The sequence below is a fragment of the Oncorhynchus clarkii genome, chromosome 29, assembly GCF_045791955.1.
Source record: "Oncorhynchus clarkii lewisi isolate Uvic-CL-2024 chromosome 29, UVic_Ocla_1.0, whole genome shotgun sequence".
NCBI classification, from domain to species: Eukaryota; Metazoa; Chordata; class Actinopteri; order Salmoniformes; family Salmonidae; genus Oncorhynchus; species Oncorhynchus clarkii.
The window spans coordinates 24,176,434-24,191,618 of NC_092175.1; the positions used below are offsets into that span (position 1 = coordinate 24,176,434).

The following is a 15,185-nucleotide window of genomic DNA, read 5'->3' on the forward strand; positions in this document are numbered from 1 at the left end:
TTGGTATCAAGGGACCTAATGTGTGCCAGGAAAACATTCCCAACACCATTACACCACTGCCACCAGCCTGTACTAATTACACCAGACAGGAGGGGGCCATGGACTCATGCTGCTTATGCCAAATCCTGACTCTGCCATCAGGATAATGGAACAGGAACCGGAATTCGTCAGACCAGGCAATGTTTTTCCACTCCTCAATTGTCCAGTGTTTGTGATCACATGCCCACTGGAGCCACATCTTGTTTTTAGTTGATAGGAGTGGAATCCGGTGTGGTCGTCTGCTGCAATAACCCATGTGTGATAAGGACAGACAAGCTGTGCGTTCCGAGATGCCGTTCTGCACACCACTGTTGTACTGTTCCATTATTTGCCTGTTTGTGGCACGCCTGTTAGCTTACACGATTCTTGCCATTCTCCTCGGCTTCTCATCAACGAGCTGTTTTCACACACAGGACTGCCGCTGACTGGATGTTTTTTGTTTGTCGCACCATTCTCGGTACACCCTAAACACTGTCATGTGTGAAAAGCCCAGGAGGCCGACCATTTCTAAAGTACTGAAACCGGCGTGCCTGGCACAGACGATCATACCATACTCAAAGTCGCTTAGGTCACTTGTTTTGCCTGTTCTAATATTCAATCGAACAGCAACTGAATGCCTCAATGCCTGTCTGCAAGCCACGGCCACGTGACTCACTGTCTGTGAGGTAGTGTACCTAATAAACTGGCCACTGATTGTATCTAAAACACAGAAAAATCATGGTTTTGACAGCACTGGGCCTTTAAACCTTTTGGTTTTCAGGAGATCCAGGTCAAGAAGTAAAGGCCACGTTTTGTAGATTAAAGGTTTGTAAAATAGTGGTATAGTCTGCGGCCATTTAGTAAAATGACTGCCCCACGACTCCCAGGGGGGCAAATCTGTGGTGGCTCCATATCTAATTGTTTTCTTGCTACGTAAATCTAGCTTTGTGACAAATTTGGTGTGTTTGTCTCAACAACAAAAAAAATCAGAACTGTTAATTAGTGCTACCGTTAGCAGCCATTTCAAATGATGGCTGCTACGGCCCCAAGGGGCCAAATCTGTGGGGGCTCCATATCAAATTTTCTTGCTATATAAATCTAGCTTTGTGACAAATTTGGTGTGTTTGTCTCAACAACAAAAAAATCCATCTGAACTGTTAAATAGTGCTACCGTTAGCAGCCATTTCAAATGATAGCCGCTACGGCCCCCAGGGGCCAAATCTGTGGTGGCTCCATATTTAAATATATTTTCAATGTCCATAAATCAAGCTCTATGACAAATTTGGTCCCTTGACCTCAAAGCAGTCCTTCTGATTTGTAAAATATAATTACAGTCAGGGGCCATTTTTCCCCAAAATGGGGGATAGGCCAAATCTGGGGTGGCTCCATATCTAAATATTTTCAGGGCACATAAATCTACATCGTTGCCAAATGTGGTGCTTTTATCAAAACGTTAATTTATCAGATACACCACCCCACTATTGGGATAAAGGCACATCCATAGAGATAGTTAGAGGATGCAACATCTTATCTGTCCCACCATGGCGTCTATGAGAGCATGGTTAGTGTCATTTTGGCCATCTCCATTTTGAAGTGGTCAATTTTCTTCTTTTACTGAGTTGGCAAGCAAACTGAAAAGGTGCATACTGCCACCTGGACTGTGTTTTTTGAACAGGTAGAAAGCCAAGGTTGGCGATTTATGCCACCTGTAATTATGGAATGTTTGCTTACAAGTATAATTAATTGTCTGGTCCATCCTTGTGATCTGGGTGGAATTATGTGATACTTCCTTAACCTATAGGAAGTCCACCCAGTTGACTACTACAAAATGGTGAAAGTCCTCAATGCTGCTGCCCATGCTAAAACGTAAAACGAGCTTTCTGGCACTGGAGTCCTCCATATATCTCTATTTCATTGTAGTGGTTGACCTATTATACCCAGTAGGGGGTGACAAAGTGCATGAAAATTAAGAAAAAATATATTTAAGCGTCATCGGGAAATGTAGCCTACTATATTGTGACTCAAACACAAGCTGGTTTTCAGCAACAAACATACTAACCTGAAGCCACAGCTCTGAGATCAGTGACTGAACTGTATTTTACAATGGAAGAATACGGCAAAGAAACCCAGTCGAGAGAGAGTAAAAGACGGGAACGTCAAGCAGGTAATCCGGTTTATTTACTAAATCCGGCGGATATGTTTATATTTATAGACAAAATGGCCACATTTGCGTCTCTTTAGACAACACATGACCAAAGAAAGTAGTGGGACAGGGACACGCCCTACAAAACACGGCTGTGTCATGCAAGTCCAGCAACCCACGCATTTATGCCACAATGTAGCAGACTTGCTGATATAACGGTTACAGTTTGAGATTACAATTACATTGTTGCATTGAACACATTTTGCCTACAGTGTTGTGCAGAAACTACGAGCTTCCAGTAGCTGTGCGTGGATAAAATCACCAGGGAAAAGTCAGAAAAAATAGCCATATTACAACCTATGTTGTGATAATTGAGTTGTTTGCTCTAGAACCTGTTATTTCATATGCATTGCGACCGTGATTATATAGACCTAAAGGCCGAGACAATAAGAAAACACAGTGGCAGAATAAATTCAACCACCCCTTTGTTGTATCACACAACCGGAGTGCAACCTCTATCCGGTGAAGTCCACAAAGCAATTTGCATGTAAACAAACAGTTAATTGACCTACAGCACGACCAAGCAAGTTAATGTTTCCCGACATTTTCGGACCACTAAACAACTAGCCAATTGATTTAGAATCACGAGAGTTATGCGTGTGCACAAAGAAAACAGGAGCTGCCTCCACTATTCCAGCACCATCAAATCACATGTGCTTAGTCTAATACAGTGACAACTAAAAGATACTAAAAACAACTTAGTCCAATCAACGTAAGCTACATACAGTGGCGATTTTAGCATGTCAATCTTGGTAGGGCAAATTATTTACTTGCACTATAAATGGTGACAAACGGTGAACACAAACTGTTAGGGCCTACATAAAGTTGTCCCAACAGCAGTCCCAACACTTTACCACTGCCTCACCTGGCTAACAGCGGAGCCTTGTCTGGCAGCGATACAGTTCATTGAGCCTCAATTACTGCCTTTTTAAAAAACATAGCTGACTTGCTTAAACAAATGCGCTTTCTACTGACAATAAGCAGCATAAGGGGGAAGACAATACATAAGAGGCAATACGTAAAATGATCAAGACATTAATGAGCGAGCTAGGACGGTTTTAGTCGTGTAGTAAGCTGTTAGTAGCCCATGTGCCTCACCCTAATAATTTGGTATATTTTCCCCTCATAATTTCACCCACTGCTCTGACATGGTGGTGCACAGGCCTATAACCGGTTTTAGAGAAATGTAGGCCCCAGGAGTAGGGTTGATTTGAACAATGTAAACTTACAACGGCAGTCAAGCCCCCAATCTAACTGTCCAACTTGCTAGCTACTTACAGACACAAATGAGAGACACCACACTCTGACCATTTTACTCGCTCTAGCAGAGCTGGTTAGGCAGTTTTCATGTTATCCAGAGCGTTGCTGCTGGCAACAATTTAATTACGTTTTTTTGCCGACGTTTACTGAAGCCGGCCATATTCAACGGGTGTTGAGCGTTCGTAAATGTATAAGTTATTCTGTGCTCTGGTAGAGTGCTCTGAAATCGGAGTAGATAGCCAGAGCAAATTTTTACGAAGGCACCCGAATGTCCATTGAGAACGGACAACAACTATACCACTTAGTTAAGAATGACAAGAATAATCAGGTCAATAAACGTTGGGTAGTTAGGTTATAGTTAATATACTGGCAAGTTTGATGTATTAGTAGCCAATTAACGTTAGGTAGCTAGCTAACATACCGGTACATACTGCTGTAATGACATGCTATGTGGTTCATAAGGATAGCGTAGCAAAAAAATTGTCAGCCAACATAACGTGTAAGGTAACTTATTTGAAAAGTCATTACTTTATTATATTGCTCAACATTTTAATATTTGTCATAATTAGTTTAAGCAATGAATTTCAATCCGCTCTCGTTGGACTTCGGCTGCATATTTTCTGCCATTTTCTTCAAACCCGAAAACGATGTGAATCTACCCCCATTTTCCAAAGAATTGCATTATGGGCCCTAAAAGCACTGAAGGTGTCCGCTGTTTGTATACTTCGTATTTTGGCAAATGTAGTTTATTTATTTTTTGCTCGGCCCCACCTGCTGTGAATGACGGGTCGCCACTGGTTAAATATGATGTGGCTGTCCATGGTTCTGATCTATTTGTGTGTTTCTGGAAGTAGAAAAACATGTTGACTCGCCCTACTTGTAGAGAAATGCCAATGCCACCCTTCTCTCTTTCATGTTGACAAAATGGTTTGTCACTCTGTCATGAAGTACACACTTTTATTTGTTGTTGTCCTACGCTACCTGGTTAAAATTCTTGCTCACTAGCCTAACTTCCTTGCATGGGCAACGTTAGCTAGTTAACATTAGCCTTCTACATCTAGCTACATATTGAACTTCCATCCCTTCAGGCCAGGGGAACAGTGTATGAACGAATGGTTGGATCAGAGTTGCCATTATAATCATTGACCAGTACGGAGAACTAGTTAAAACCAGAAGTACAAATCCCTATCTCCATCCATGGCTAGTTTATGAAAGGGCAATTTTAGCTAGCTAGCCTCCAGGAGGACAAAAACACAGCAAGATGTAACAATTCAAGTTGTTTCTGTCATTTACGTATGCTCTCAATGCGATTTGATAGGAGTGACGCCAAATTCAAACTGGCTTCCCTTGACACTTTTTGTTAGTGCGCCAGGACACAGTTGAGCTCACTCATTTTAGCTCGAAAGCCATATTATTTATATTTTTTAATCAAGGAAGGCCAAATGCTCGCTGGCTTTCCTTGCATTCAATGTTACGGGCGGCAAAGACGTCATACTCTTTAGGACTAGACATTAGCAGACAGAGACAGAGGGGCGCTGTTTCACTCACTTGGTAGCTTTCTCCAGTGATACTACTGTACATTCAGCCTCGTGCAAATTGAAGAAAAAGTATGAAACACAGAGATACGAAAGATACATTATTTTCTGTATTATTTTTTTCTTGGTCATTTTTTTGGGGGGGAAGCCTGGCATCCATGAATACACGCCACTGCCAGCCTCAGACCGTAATTCAGATCTTAACGGGCTCTATCTAATGCCACGTTAAACAACTGTGAACTCGTAACTCTCCGACTTCAGTGCGTTCAAAACAACTGGTAAATCTGAGAAAAACTATCTCTGACTGGGAAAAAACGATTTGAACAGTCATCCAACTCGGAATTCCAACTCGGGAACTCGGGCCTCTTTCTAGAGCTCCGACGTTCCGACCTGAAGATCACTGACGTCATGATTTCACCTCGTATTTTTCCAAGTACTCAGTTGTTTTGAACGGGGCATTATTGCAAATTCTGAATTAGTAAACATTTCTAAAAACATAATCCCACTTTGACATTATGGGGTATTGTGTGTAGGCCAGTGACAAAATAAATCTACATTTAATAAAACAATTATTCAGGCTGTAACACAGAAACATTTAGAAAAAGTCAAGGGGTGTGAATGATTTCTAAAGGCAATGCGGATCGTTACATTTGCAGACTAATGTCAGTTACATGCTGACCAAACTGGACGCGCGCATGCGCATGTTGATTTTGTACCTCCACACCAGACACGATCAGGGCACGCAGGTTGAAATATCAAAACAAACTCTGAACCAATTATATTAATTTGGGGTTAGGTCGAAAAGCATAAAACATTTCTGGCAATTTAGCTAGCTAGCTTGCTGTTGCTAGCTAATTTGTCCTTGGATATAAACATTGGGTTGTTATTTGACCTGAAATGCACAAGGTTCCTTTACTGCAACAATTATTAATCCACAGATAAAACGGTAAACCGAATTCCTTTCTCGTCATCTCTCCTTCCTCAGCCTTCTTTTTTACTTCTTTGGACTTTATATGGTGGTTGGCAACCAACTTTACGGTGCATTACTACAACCGACTGGAGTGTGGATGTCAGTTCATCTTTCAATCACCCATGTGGGTATATGCTCTTAAAAACCAATGAGGAGATGGGATAGGCCAGACTTGCAGTGCGTTGAGGGTCACAAATAGAACCTATTTCTATTTTAGCGCCTGGCCACGCAGACGCTCGCTGAGGCGCAGTGATTGAATAACATGTACCGCACGCGACGCGAGCATGTTAGGCTACTATTCCTAATGTGAGGAGATTGCATAGTCATCATTTTGGCTAATAATATATCTCAATCACTGTTAGCAAAATAGACAGTTCTGAACAATGCATGCCTGAGCACGTTTCTTCTCATTTCGTTGCATAGGAATAATGTAGCCTTTTTTATAAACACATTTCATGCAATTCTACTAAACTTTATATGACTGGAGACATAAGCATAAGCCTATTTTAGTAGCCTACTCTCCTACTCACAAATTAGTAGCCTACTCTGCTGACACTGACCAACAGATCAAACATCTAATCTAGGTCTACGAAAAGGGGAGAAGCAAATTGTACAGTATGACATCCATCTAGCCTGGAGGAGGAAATGATTGTCCCCAAAAACACGTTCCAGTGGTAGTGATCCAATGATAAAGAAAGTGAATATGGGCACACTCACTGGAGATATGGCCAATGCTCTCCACTGGTGCCAATAAGATAGATAGGCTACTGTTCACTCAATTGGGAGTTGAGGCAGTTTAGTCTATTTCTTCTCTTTTCAGAAAAAAGCCATTTGCTTTCTAAACTGTTTTTCCTACGATTGTATTTTTAAATATTTAACTGCTTTTCACTGACCGCTGCAACTCAACAAACAATGTGGCTGACTGGCAAAGTAAACTGTCTGGTACTCTCTTGAGAGAATGGCGGGCAGGCTGGCAGCTTCTCTCAGAGAGATGCTCCACATGGTCCTAAAGCCAGCCAATCAATTGATGCCAAATTGCCATTGCATTTTAATTGGGTTTGGAATGATTTTAGTCTACTTTTTTGTAGCCTACTTTTGCATTTTTGGTCTTGAGCTTAGGTAGGGCGACATCCCTGCTAGGTAGTAGTATAGTAAGGTTATTTGCCAGATAAAATCCATAACTTAGTTTAGTGTCAGTTAGTATTAGTAACTATTAGCCCTAGAATGCACCAGAATAGTTTTGCTAACTGGGCTATTATATGAGTGTATCCCCCTCATTAAAGGCTTGCAATGTTACTGTTGTGAATGCTTTGTATGACATTTCTCTGTAGGCTCAAGAAGTTTGCTTACTGATTGTGATTCCTTGAAGGGATAGATGCTTGTTAGATATGTAGCCTGTAGGTTTAATTCAATTAGTAAAACTTTAGGGGTTTGCATTTGCCAAATTTTATTTGGGTGGTTCAGGGTGTTAATCTAGGGAAAGGTTAGTGTTACCTGGATGGGATGCTTCCGCTGGTTGCTGACATGAGACACATGCACACTGTTTCTGGGTATTACCGGTAGTTATAAAACAAATTTCAGCCTAATTGTTTGTAGCCTATGTATCTGATTCACAATTTAGGTTATTAAGGTTGCGTTTACACAGGCAGCCCAATTCTGATATTTTTTACATAATTGGTCTTTTGACCAATCACATCATGTCTTACCATATCAGATCTTTTTCAGAGCTGATCTGGTTGGACAAAGACCAATTAGTGGGAAAAATATCAGAATTGCCTGTCACAAAAAGAAGATTGGGTTAAATACGGAAGACACATTTCAGTTGAAGGCATTCAGTTGTACAACTGACGAGGTATCCCCCTTTCCCTTTCACTTGGCAATTCACAGAAGAATCCAAATGAAAAATAAAGAGTAAAGAAGTTACCAGAAATGCATGATGTTGAAGGGGCTGCTCTTGTAATGGCTGGGATGTGAAAAGGTTTATTTTCTGTCTTCGGTTGTATTTTACTCTGTTTGTATGTTTTTGTATTGTCTTTCAGCCTTGGAGAGCTCAGATACTGACAATGGCCTATGTGGTTGGATCATAGTCGGCTTATCCATCCTTCTGATGCTTGCAACTCTGCCTCTCTCCATATGGATGTGTATTAAGGTACAGTTATTACCTATACATCCACACAAGATAGATGATGCGTGAACTGAGAACTGGTTAGTGGTGTCATTCTATTTATTCTATGAGTTGATCACTTACCAGTATGCCTTTATTCCCAGTGAAATTGGCTTTCTCTCCTCTTAATGCTACACCAGCTGCCAGAGTTGTATTGTTAGATATATATACTCACTTTAAAGTTGATGTTGTTGATACCCAATCAGTGGTATTTCAATATTGACTGATCAGTGAAGGTAGAGTGAGAAATGTCAAATGAGGGCTAGGGGACAACTAATTAAGCCACTGTTTCTTTCTCTCCCAGATTGTGAAGGAGTATGAGAGGGCCATCATCTTTCGCCTGGGGCGGATCGTACGAGGAGGAGCCAAAGGGCCAGGTAATAGATACACTTCCCATCACCACCATCACATGCACTGTCCCTGGAGAAAGTTTCACTGTACATATTTGCTATGATTCTCTCAAGGTCCCATACTTACTTTACCAAAACCCTTGATTAAACATATTATGATCACAGACCGTATGAGATGGATGAAAATTGCAATAAAAAGTATGTGGGCCTGTCTTAAAACCACCTTAACTGTGAAAATATGTTAGGAGAGAGTCAAGCCTCTTTTCAGTGTTAATGTGGTTAGGGGTACATCTGCTTTGACCTATTTGTTTTACATTGTAGTGGGCTGCTGCACTACTACTTCCATTGGACCATTGTGCAGGGGTGCACTGCAACGGGTCAGTTCTGCACATCCTGTGTCCTAGTTTAACCTCTCCTGTCCTGTAGTAACTTATGTGTTAACATAATTCCCGAATGTACACAGAATTCCAGGGTTCACACATGCTTTCAGCAAGCACACTTTCTTTCCTTAAGCATAGTTTGTGTGGTAAGATGTTTGCCTTGGTTACACTGTAAAAGATGTCAGGTGTATCTGGTATGATAAACTGAATATGCAAATATGTTCCCTGCAAATCTTCATAGAATACTTTAGCAGAACTTTTAAAGAGGTCATTATTCAACAAATACGGTCACTACAGAATCTGGCAATAAGTGCAATCAATTAACTAATGCTCTTAAGAGGCTTAAACTAAAGATCTTGTCTGAATTAAAGTGATCTGAGAGCTTTACTGCTATCCTGTCTACAGATTGACATCTTGATGAGCAGCAGTGGGCCTAGTCATGGTGCTGGATTGGTAGTGAAGAATAAACACCCACATCCCTCTTCAGTTCTCTGCTCTCTCTCATCTTTCTTTTGTATTTTTTGTTTGTGTGTTGTCCTTCGCCCTGATGATATTACCCTTTGATTGATGCTAACCCTATCCCTATTTGACATGCGTTGCCATGATGTTGTAATGGGTATTTGCAATGGGTTCTCTTTCCTAATTTCTGTAACTGATGTGCTGAGCAGAGGGCATGCCTCTCCTCTCTTTTTGTAGTTGGAGTGGAAGAGTGATGCTGAGGGTTTTGTTGACAGTTTTCCCTCAGTATATAGTGTCGTTCTTAAGATGGCTGATTAATTAACTGTATTTACACTAGTGTGAGATTTTGTGGTGGTCCGGGAGTATGTTGGAAAATTGCTGCGGGGACTTGCTTCCATTCAGCCACAAGAGCATTAGTGAGATTGGGCACTGATGTTGGGCGATTAGGCCTGGCTTGCAGTCGGCGTTCCAATTCATTTCAAAGGTGTTCGAAGGGGGTTGAGGTCAGGGCTCTGTGCAGGCCAGTCAAGTTCTTCCACACCGATCTCGACAAATCATTTCTGTACGGACCTCGCTTTGTGCATGGGGCCACAAAGGAAATTTCAATGGAACATTGTCATGCTGAAACAGGAAAGGGCCTTCCCCAAACTGTTGACACAGAGTTGGAAGCACAGAATCATCTAGAATGTCCTTGTATGCTGTAGCGTTAAGATTTCTCTTCACTGGAACTAAGGGGCCTAGCTCGAACCATGAAAAACAGTCCCAGAACATTATTCCTCCTCCACCAAACTTTACAATTGGCATGTTGTTCTTAGGCTTGTGTACGGCTGCTCGGCCATAGAAATCCATTTCATGGAGCAGTTTGGAACCCGGTAGTGAGTGTAGCAACAGAGGACAGATGCTTTTTACGCGGTTCGGCACTCAGTGGTCCCGTTCTGTGAGCTTGTGTGGCCTACCACTTCGCGGCTGAGACGTTGTTGCTCCAAGACGTTTCCACATCGCAATAACAGCACTTACAGTTGACTGGGGCAGCTACTGCCAATGTTTGTCTATGGAGATTGCATGGCAGTGTGCTCAATTTTATACACCTGTCAGTAACGGGTGTGGCTGAAATAGCCAAATTCATTCATTTGAAGGGGTGTCCACATACTTATGGCTATTTAGTGTACTTGAGTCAAGGGGCATTTCAATATAACCTTTTCTAATTTTGTATGACTTTCTATCAACTCTGTCCAGAACAAAGCATACATGAAAATGCCTACAAATATGCAGGCCTCATTTATTTTCAAAGACACAACTGGAATATCAGACTTCAAATAAGTAGTTGCACCGTCAAAACTGGGTCAAGTTTGTCGGCAAGAATGCTGACCGGATTTAAATGATTGCCTGAACAAATTATTAGAGGGCCTACACATTTCAGTAAAGACATTGAACACTGAAAACATTTGCGGGGACCAGAATGAGGTTCTCTCTCCTCACTAAATGTATTTATTTATTTGTTTTACCTTTATTTAACTAGGCAAGTCAGTTAAGAACAAATTATTATTTTCAATGACGGCCTAGGAACAGTGGGTTAACTGCCTTGTTCAGGGGCAGAACGGCAGATTTTTACCTTGTCAGGTCGAGGATTCGATCTTGCAACCTTTAGGTTGTTTTAAATGGTTCCTTCTGTGAGGAATTGCCATCTTCAGAGAATGTTTTTAACTTATTTGCAGATAATTGTTGTCTATAACAAAAAAAAGTAATAGTAACAGTATGCAGAGCCAAATTAACCAAATATTCTTCACTTTTACTGACTGGGTAAGTAGAAAAGGGCTTAACTGCCAAAATCGCGCACTATCCCTTTAACAATGTGGAAGATATGCTATTACTACACAAACCTCCAACCTCCAGTGATTTCAGGTGACATGGCATTACTTGTGCAGGGGTGGTACTAATGTAACTGTAAAGTGGCCACAGTAGTGTATCTAATCTACCATAGCCATGCTATGGACCTCAAACTCTCAAGTCTGTTTTATGTTTGTGGGAAGCCTTCTGTTATGCTCTCCATGGATGAAACATGATCTCACGGGATTCCGGAACAGCCACATGATAGCAGCCTGGGGTAATAATAGACCCTCTCCATCTATCACGGAGGGACCTTCACGTTCCTCATCTGCCCTAAGAGCCCAGGCATAAACACCAACGTTTAGTTTAGTATTTGGTTTCCCCAAGTAAACTCTACTCATCTCTACGCTCTCTCCCTCGCTCTCCAAAGCAAGCCTTGTCCAACTGACGGATAAGATCTTTTAACAGGATCAACTGTTATAGGTCAGACTATAGGCTAGTCAGTAGTCATTACTTTTTATGCCAGATCTTTCCCTGATGCTTTATGCATTGGTCTTGCTCTGCATTAGCCTTAACCAAGTTGTTGCCATTTTTAGGGTGGGAATCTTCCATCATATCCCATGATGCTTTTCATAGCAAATTTAGAGCATACTCCTACATTGCAGTATTACCAGGGCCAGCTGGCACTAGGAAAAATTATTATAGAAGGAAGGAGAAGGAAATGTATACACAAGTGAAGTTTTAAATGCCTCTGTTAAGACTCTTTCTTACACACCATCATGCCCAGCACTCTGTGTTTGTACTGTGCTATATTGTACCATGCTGAACCTGAGTGTGTGCAAACAAATAGCAAATGTATATAGTCATGACCAACAGCAGTCGTGTGACTAATGGAACTCAGGCTTGAATGTAGTCTTATGCCAGACATTTACTCAATTCTACTGTACTGTATGTTAAATGATTTATGCTACCCTTACTGACAATGACATTTTCTCAGCTTTTGTGATATTGAGTAGCTTTAAACTTTGCTGTTAAATTTGTGTGTGTGTGTCACACCCCACAGGCCTGTTCTTCATCCTGCCCTGCACAGATAGCTTCATCAATGTGGACATGCGCACCATCACCTTCGACATCCCCCCACAAGAGGTGAGCCCCCCCCCCGTATTACCATGATTAGCCTATCATGTAATACATAGTTGTCAGTGTAACTGAATGTTCCCCCCTCATCAGGTTCTGACAAAGGACTCAGTGACGGTCAGTGTCGATGGTGTGGTATACTACCGTGTTCAGAATGCCACCCTGGCTGTGGCCAACATCACCAACGCTGACGCTGCCACCCGCCTCCTGGCACAAACCACCCTGAGAAACGTCCTGGGAACCAAGAACCTGGCTGAGATCCTATCTGACCGTAATGAGATCGCCCACAGCATGCAGGTACTGAACCACATCGACCACTAATGACTCTGTACTGACCATATGCTGACATGCACAACTCCACATCATGCATGTACTAGAGGACTGTGTAGATTATAGGTATTCATTTAGTGTTGAACAGCAAGCCATAATTGCCATAATACAGGAGAAGATATTGCGAGAGTTCACTGAATGGCTCTGTTTTTAGAATGTACACTGTAATGGGTAAGGTTAGGATTGGAGAAAACTCATTCATTGATCTTCCGGTTATGGCCTTTCTCATTGTTTTTAACCTGGTCTCTCAAGACATTTCATCCTCCAGACTTACTGCTGCAGGAACATTTGGATCTCTATCAGTTTAATATAAAGATTTATTGTTTTCACAGATACTGGATAGGTGCAGTGAAATGTGTTGTTTTACAGGGACAGCCGTAGAAGTACGGAGCCGCTGGTTCAAATTAGAGTTAAGTGCCTTGCTCAAGGGCACATCGACAGATTTTTCACATTGTTGGCTCGGGTATCCGAACTAGCGACCTTTCGGTTACTGACCCAATGCTCTAACCCCTACAGTACCTGTATGTCAGATTCATATGTCATCTAGTCTTCAAAGAGATGCTAAGTAAGGGGTGTTCTGGGCCTATTATGACCTGAGTTTACCTATTGGATGTGGAGCTGAATGTTTTACCACCTGTGTTGTTCCCAGTCCACCCTGGATGATGCTACAGATGACTGGGGTATCAAGGTGGAGCGGGTGGAGATAAAGGACGTCAAACTGCCTCAGCAGCTCCAGAGGGCCATGGCAGCAGAGGCCGAGGCTAGCCGCGAGGCCAGGGCTAAGGTACAGCACTGACACATATAGACCAGGGTAACACACACGCTGGAACATACATGCATTTAGTCTATTTTTGAGGTTAATCCTTTTCCTCTGAGTGAAAATTCCAGTTGTCTTCTTAGTTTTGTTATTTCTTGGCTTGATTTACTTTCAAAATATATCATTCAGATGAATTTTTTTTTGTGTAGGGTCAAGATGTCATCTGCCTTGTTCCTTTGCAACCAGTGGTCTTGCTGTAAAAACCCTTCCATTAAGCTAGAATAGATAGTGAGAGCAAAGCAGGCCACAAGCAGGGGAACCTCTAACCGAGTCTCCTCCCATCGGTCATTACACTGATTGGATACCATCTTCACATGTTGAATCTGCTGGTTAAAGATGAGGTCTCTGGGATTGATTGATTTAATTTATTTAATCATCCACTCTCTCTATGGTTTCTCTCTATATACTCACATTCACTTGTTCTGTGCATACTGTGGAATTCTCTCTCTCTCTCGCTATCATCTCTCTTCATGAATTAATGGTCCCTCTTTTCCCTCCATCTCTCCCTTTCTCTCTGTATCTGTCCTCCTCCTGCTGTGTCCCCTGGGCCCTTGTGTCTGTGTGTAGGTGATCGCAGCGGAGGGGGAGGTGAACGCATCACGGGCTCTGAAGGAGGCCTCCCTGGTAATCGCTGAGTCTCCGTCTGGCCTACAGCTGCGCTACCTGCAGACGCTCAACACCATTGCTGCCGAGAAGAACTCCACCATCATCTTCCCTCTGCCAATGGACATGATGCAGGCCTTCATGAAGAGAGACTGAGGAGAGCCTGATGGGTGCTTTGTAATTGCTGTTACACACACATTCAAGAAACAAACGTTCACACATATATCATAGTGTGTTGCTTTGCGAATCTGCTGTAGAAATGTAGTGGCTGTGATTGAGTGAACCATTTCCCTTGTGCCAAATGTTCTTAGGTCAATGCCAGCTGGTGCAGAGGAGGATAGTTAGAGAGCTTGCCTAAGCTTATGCGTCAAAGAACTTAATGTCACCATTTTATGTGTGTGTTAACGCAATTGAAGTGAACAGAGAAACAGGGTTTGAACAAAACCAAAGGAAACTGAGACACCAGCTCTACTGAGGTGTGGTGTTTCCTGCACTGCTATGAGGCTGAGACCAGGATGTACTAGGGACCCTGTTTGTCTGTCTCTATGGGCAGAAACCTCTTTACTATGGCCATGTTAAACCTCTCAAGCCTTAAGTCATTGCTATGGGGTCAGTATACTCATTTCATGTCGTTTCTATGCATATCTGGATGGAAATTGGAAATGGATTTTAATATTTTCAAATAGCAGTACTTTATAACCACACTCGAGTGTGAAAGAAGCTACATGTAATTTGTATGGGATTTGGAAATTGGTCCTGCATTTTCTGATAGCATACTCATGTATTGCTATATTTAAAAAATATAATCTTTGGAGAGTCCTGATCAGTGTTTGTATTGGCACAGAGTTTAGTGATCGGTTCCATCCAGATCAAAGATGTCTTTGAATCAGAAAAGCACCGTGATCAGATGCTGTTACAGATCCTATACAGTATAAATTACTTTACTGTATAAAACCTGGTATGTGTTTTATGTTTACTCTGCTGTTTGTGTAAAGGACATTGTTCCCTTATTATGTATGTTACTAAACTGCTCTGTTGTAGCCTATTTTTATCATATTGAAATGATTTCTTATCAAGTTAGGGCTGGCCGATTATATTTGAGTTTGTGTTTTAGCACGATGTGGAAAATGCC

General features: G+C 41.9%; 1 protein-coding gene across 1 annotated transcript; it reads left to right on the forward strand.

The window, feature by feature from the left end:
* Nucleotides 1–1,989: 1,989 nt before the first annotated feature.
* LOC139388711 (stomatin-like) lies at nt 1,990–15,080 on the forward strand. The gene is made up of 7 exons (XM_071135564.1): nt 1,990–2,182; nt 8,026–8,135; nt 8,455–8,527; nt 12,230–12,312; nt 12,397–12,600; nt 13,283–13,417; nt 14,018–15,080. Exons 1-7 carry the CDS (start codon nt 2,122–2,124, stop codon nt 14,207–14,209), a joined length of 858 nt encoding a protein of 285 aa, XP_070991665.1. The 5' UTR covers nt 1,990–2,121; the 3' UTR covers nt 14,210–15,080.
* Nucleotides 15,081–15,185: the final 105 nt, after the last annotated feature.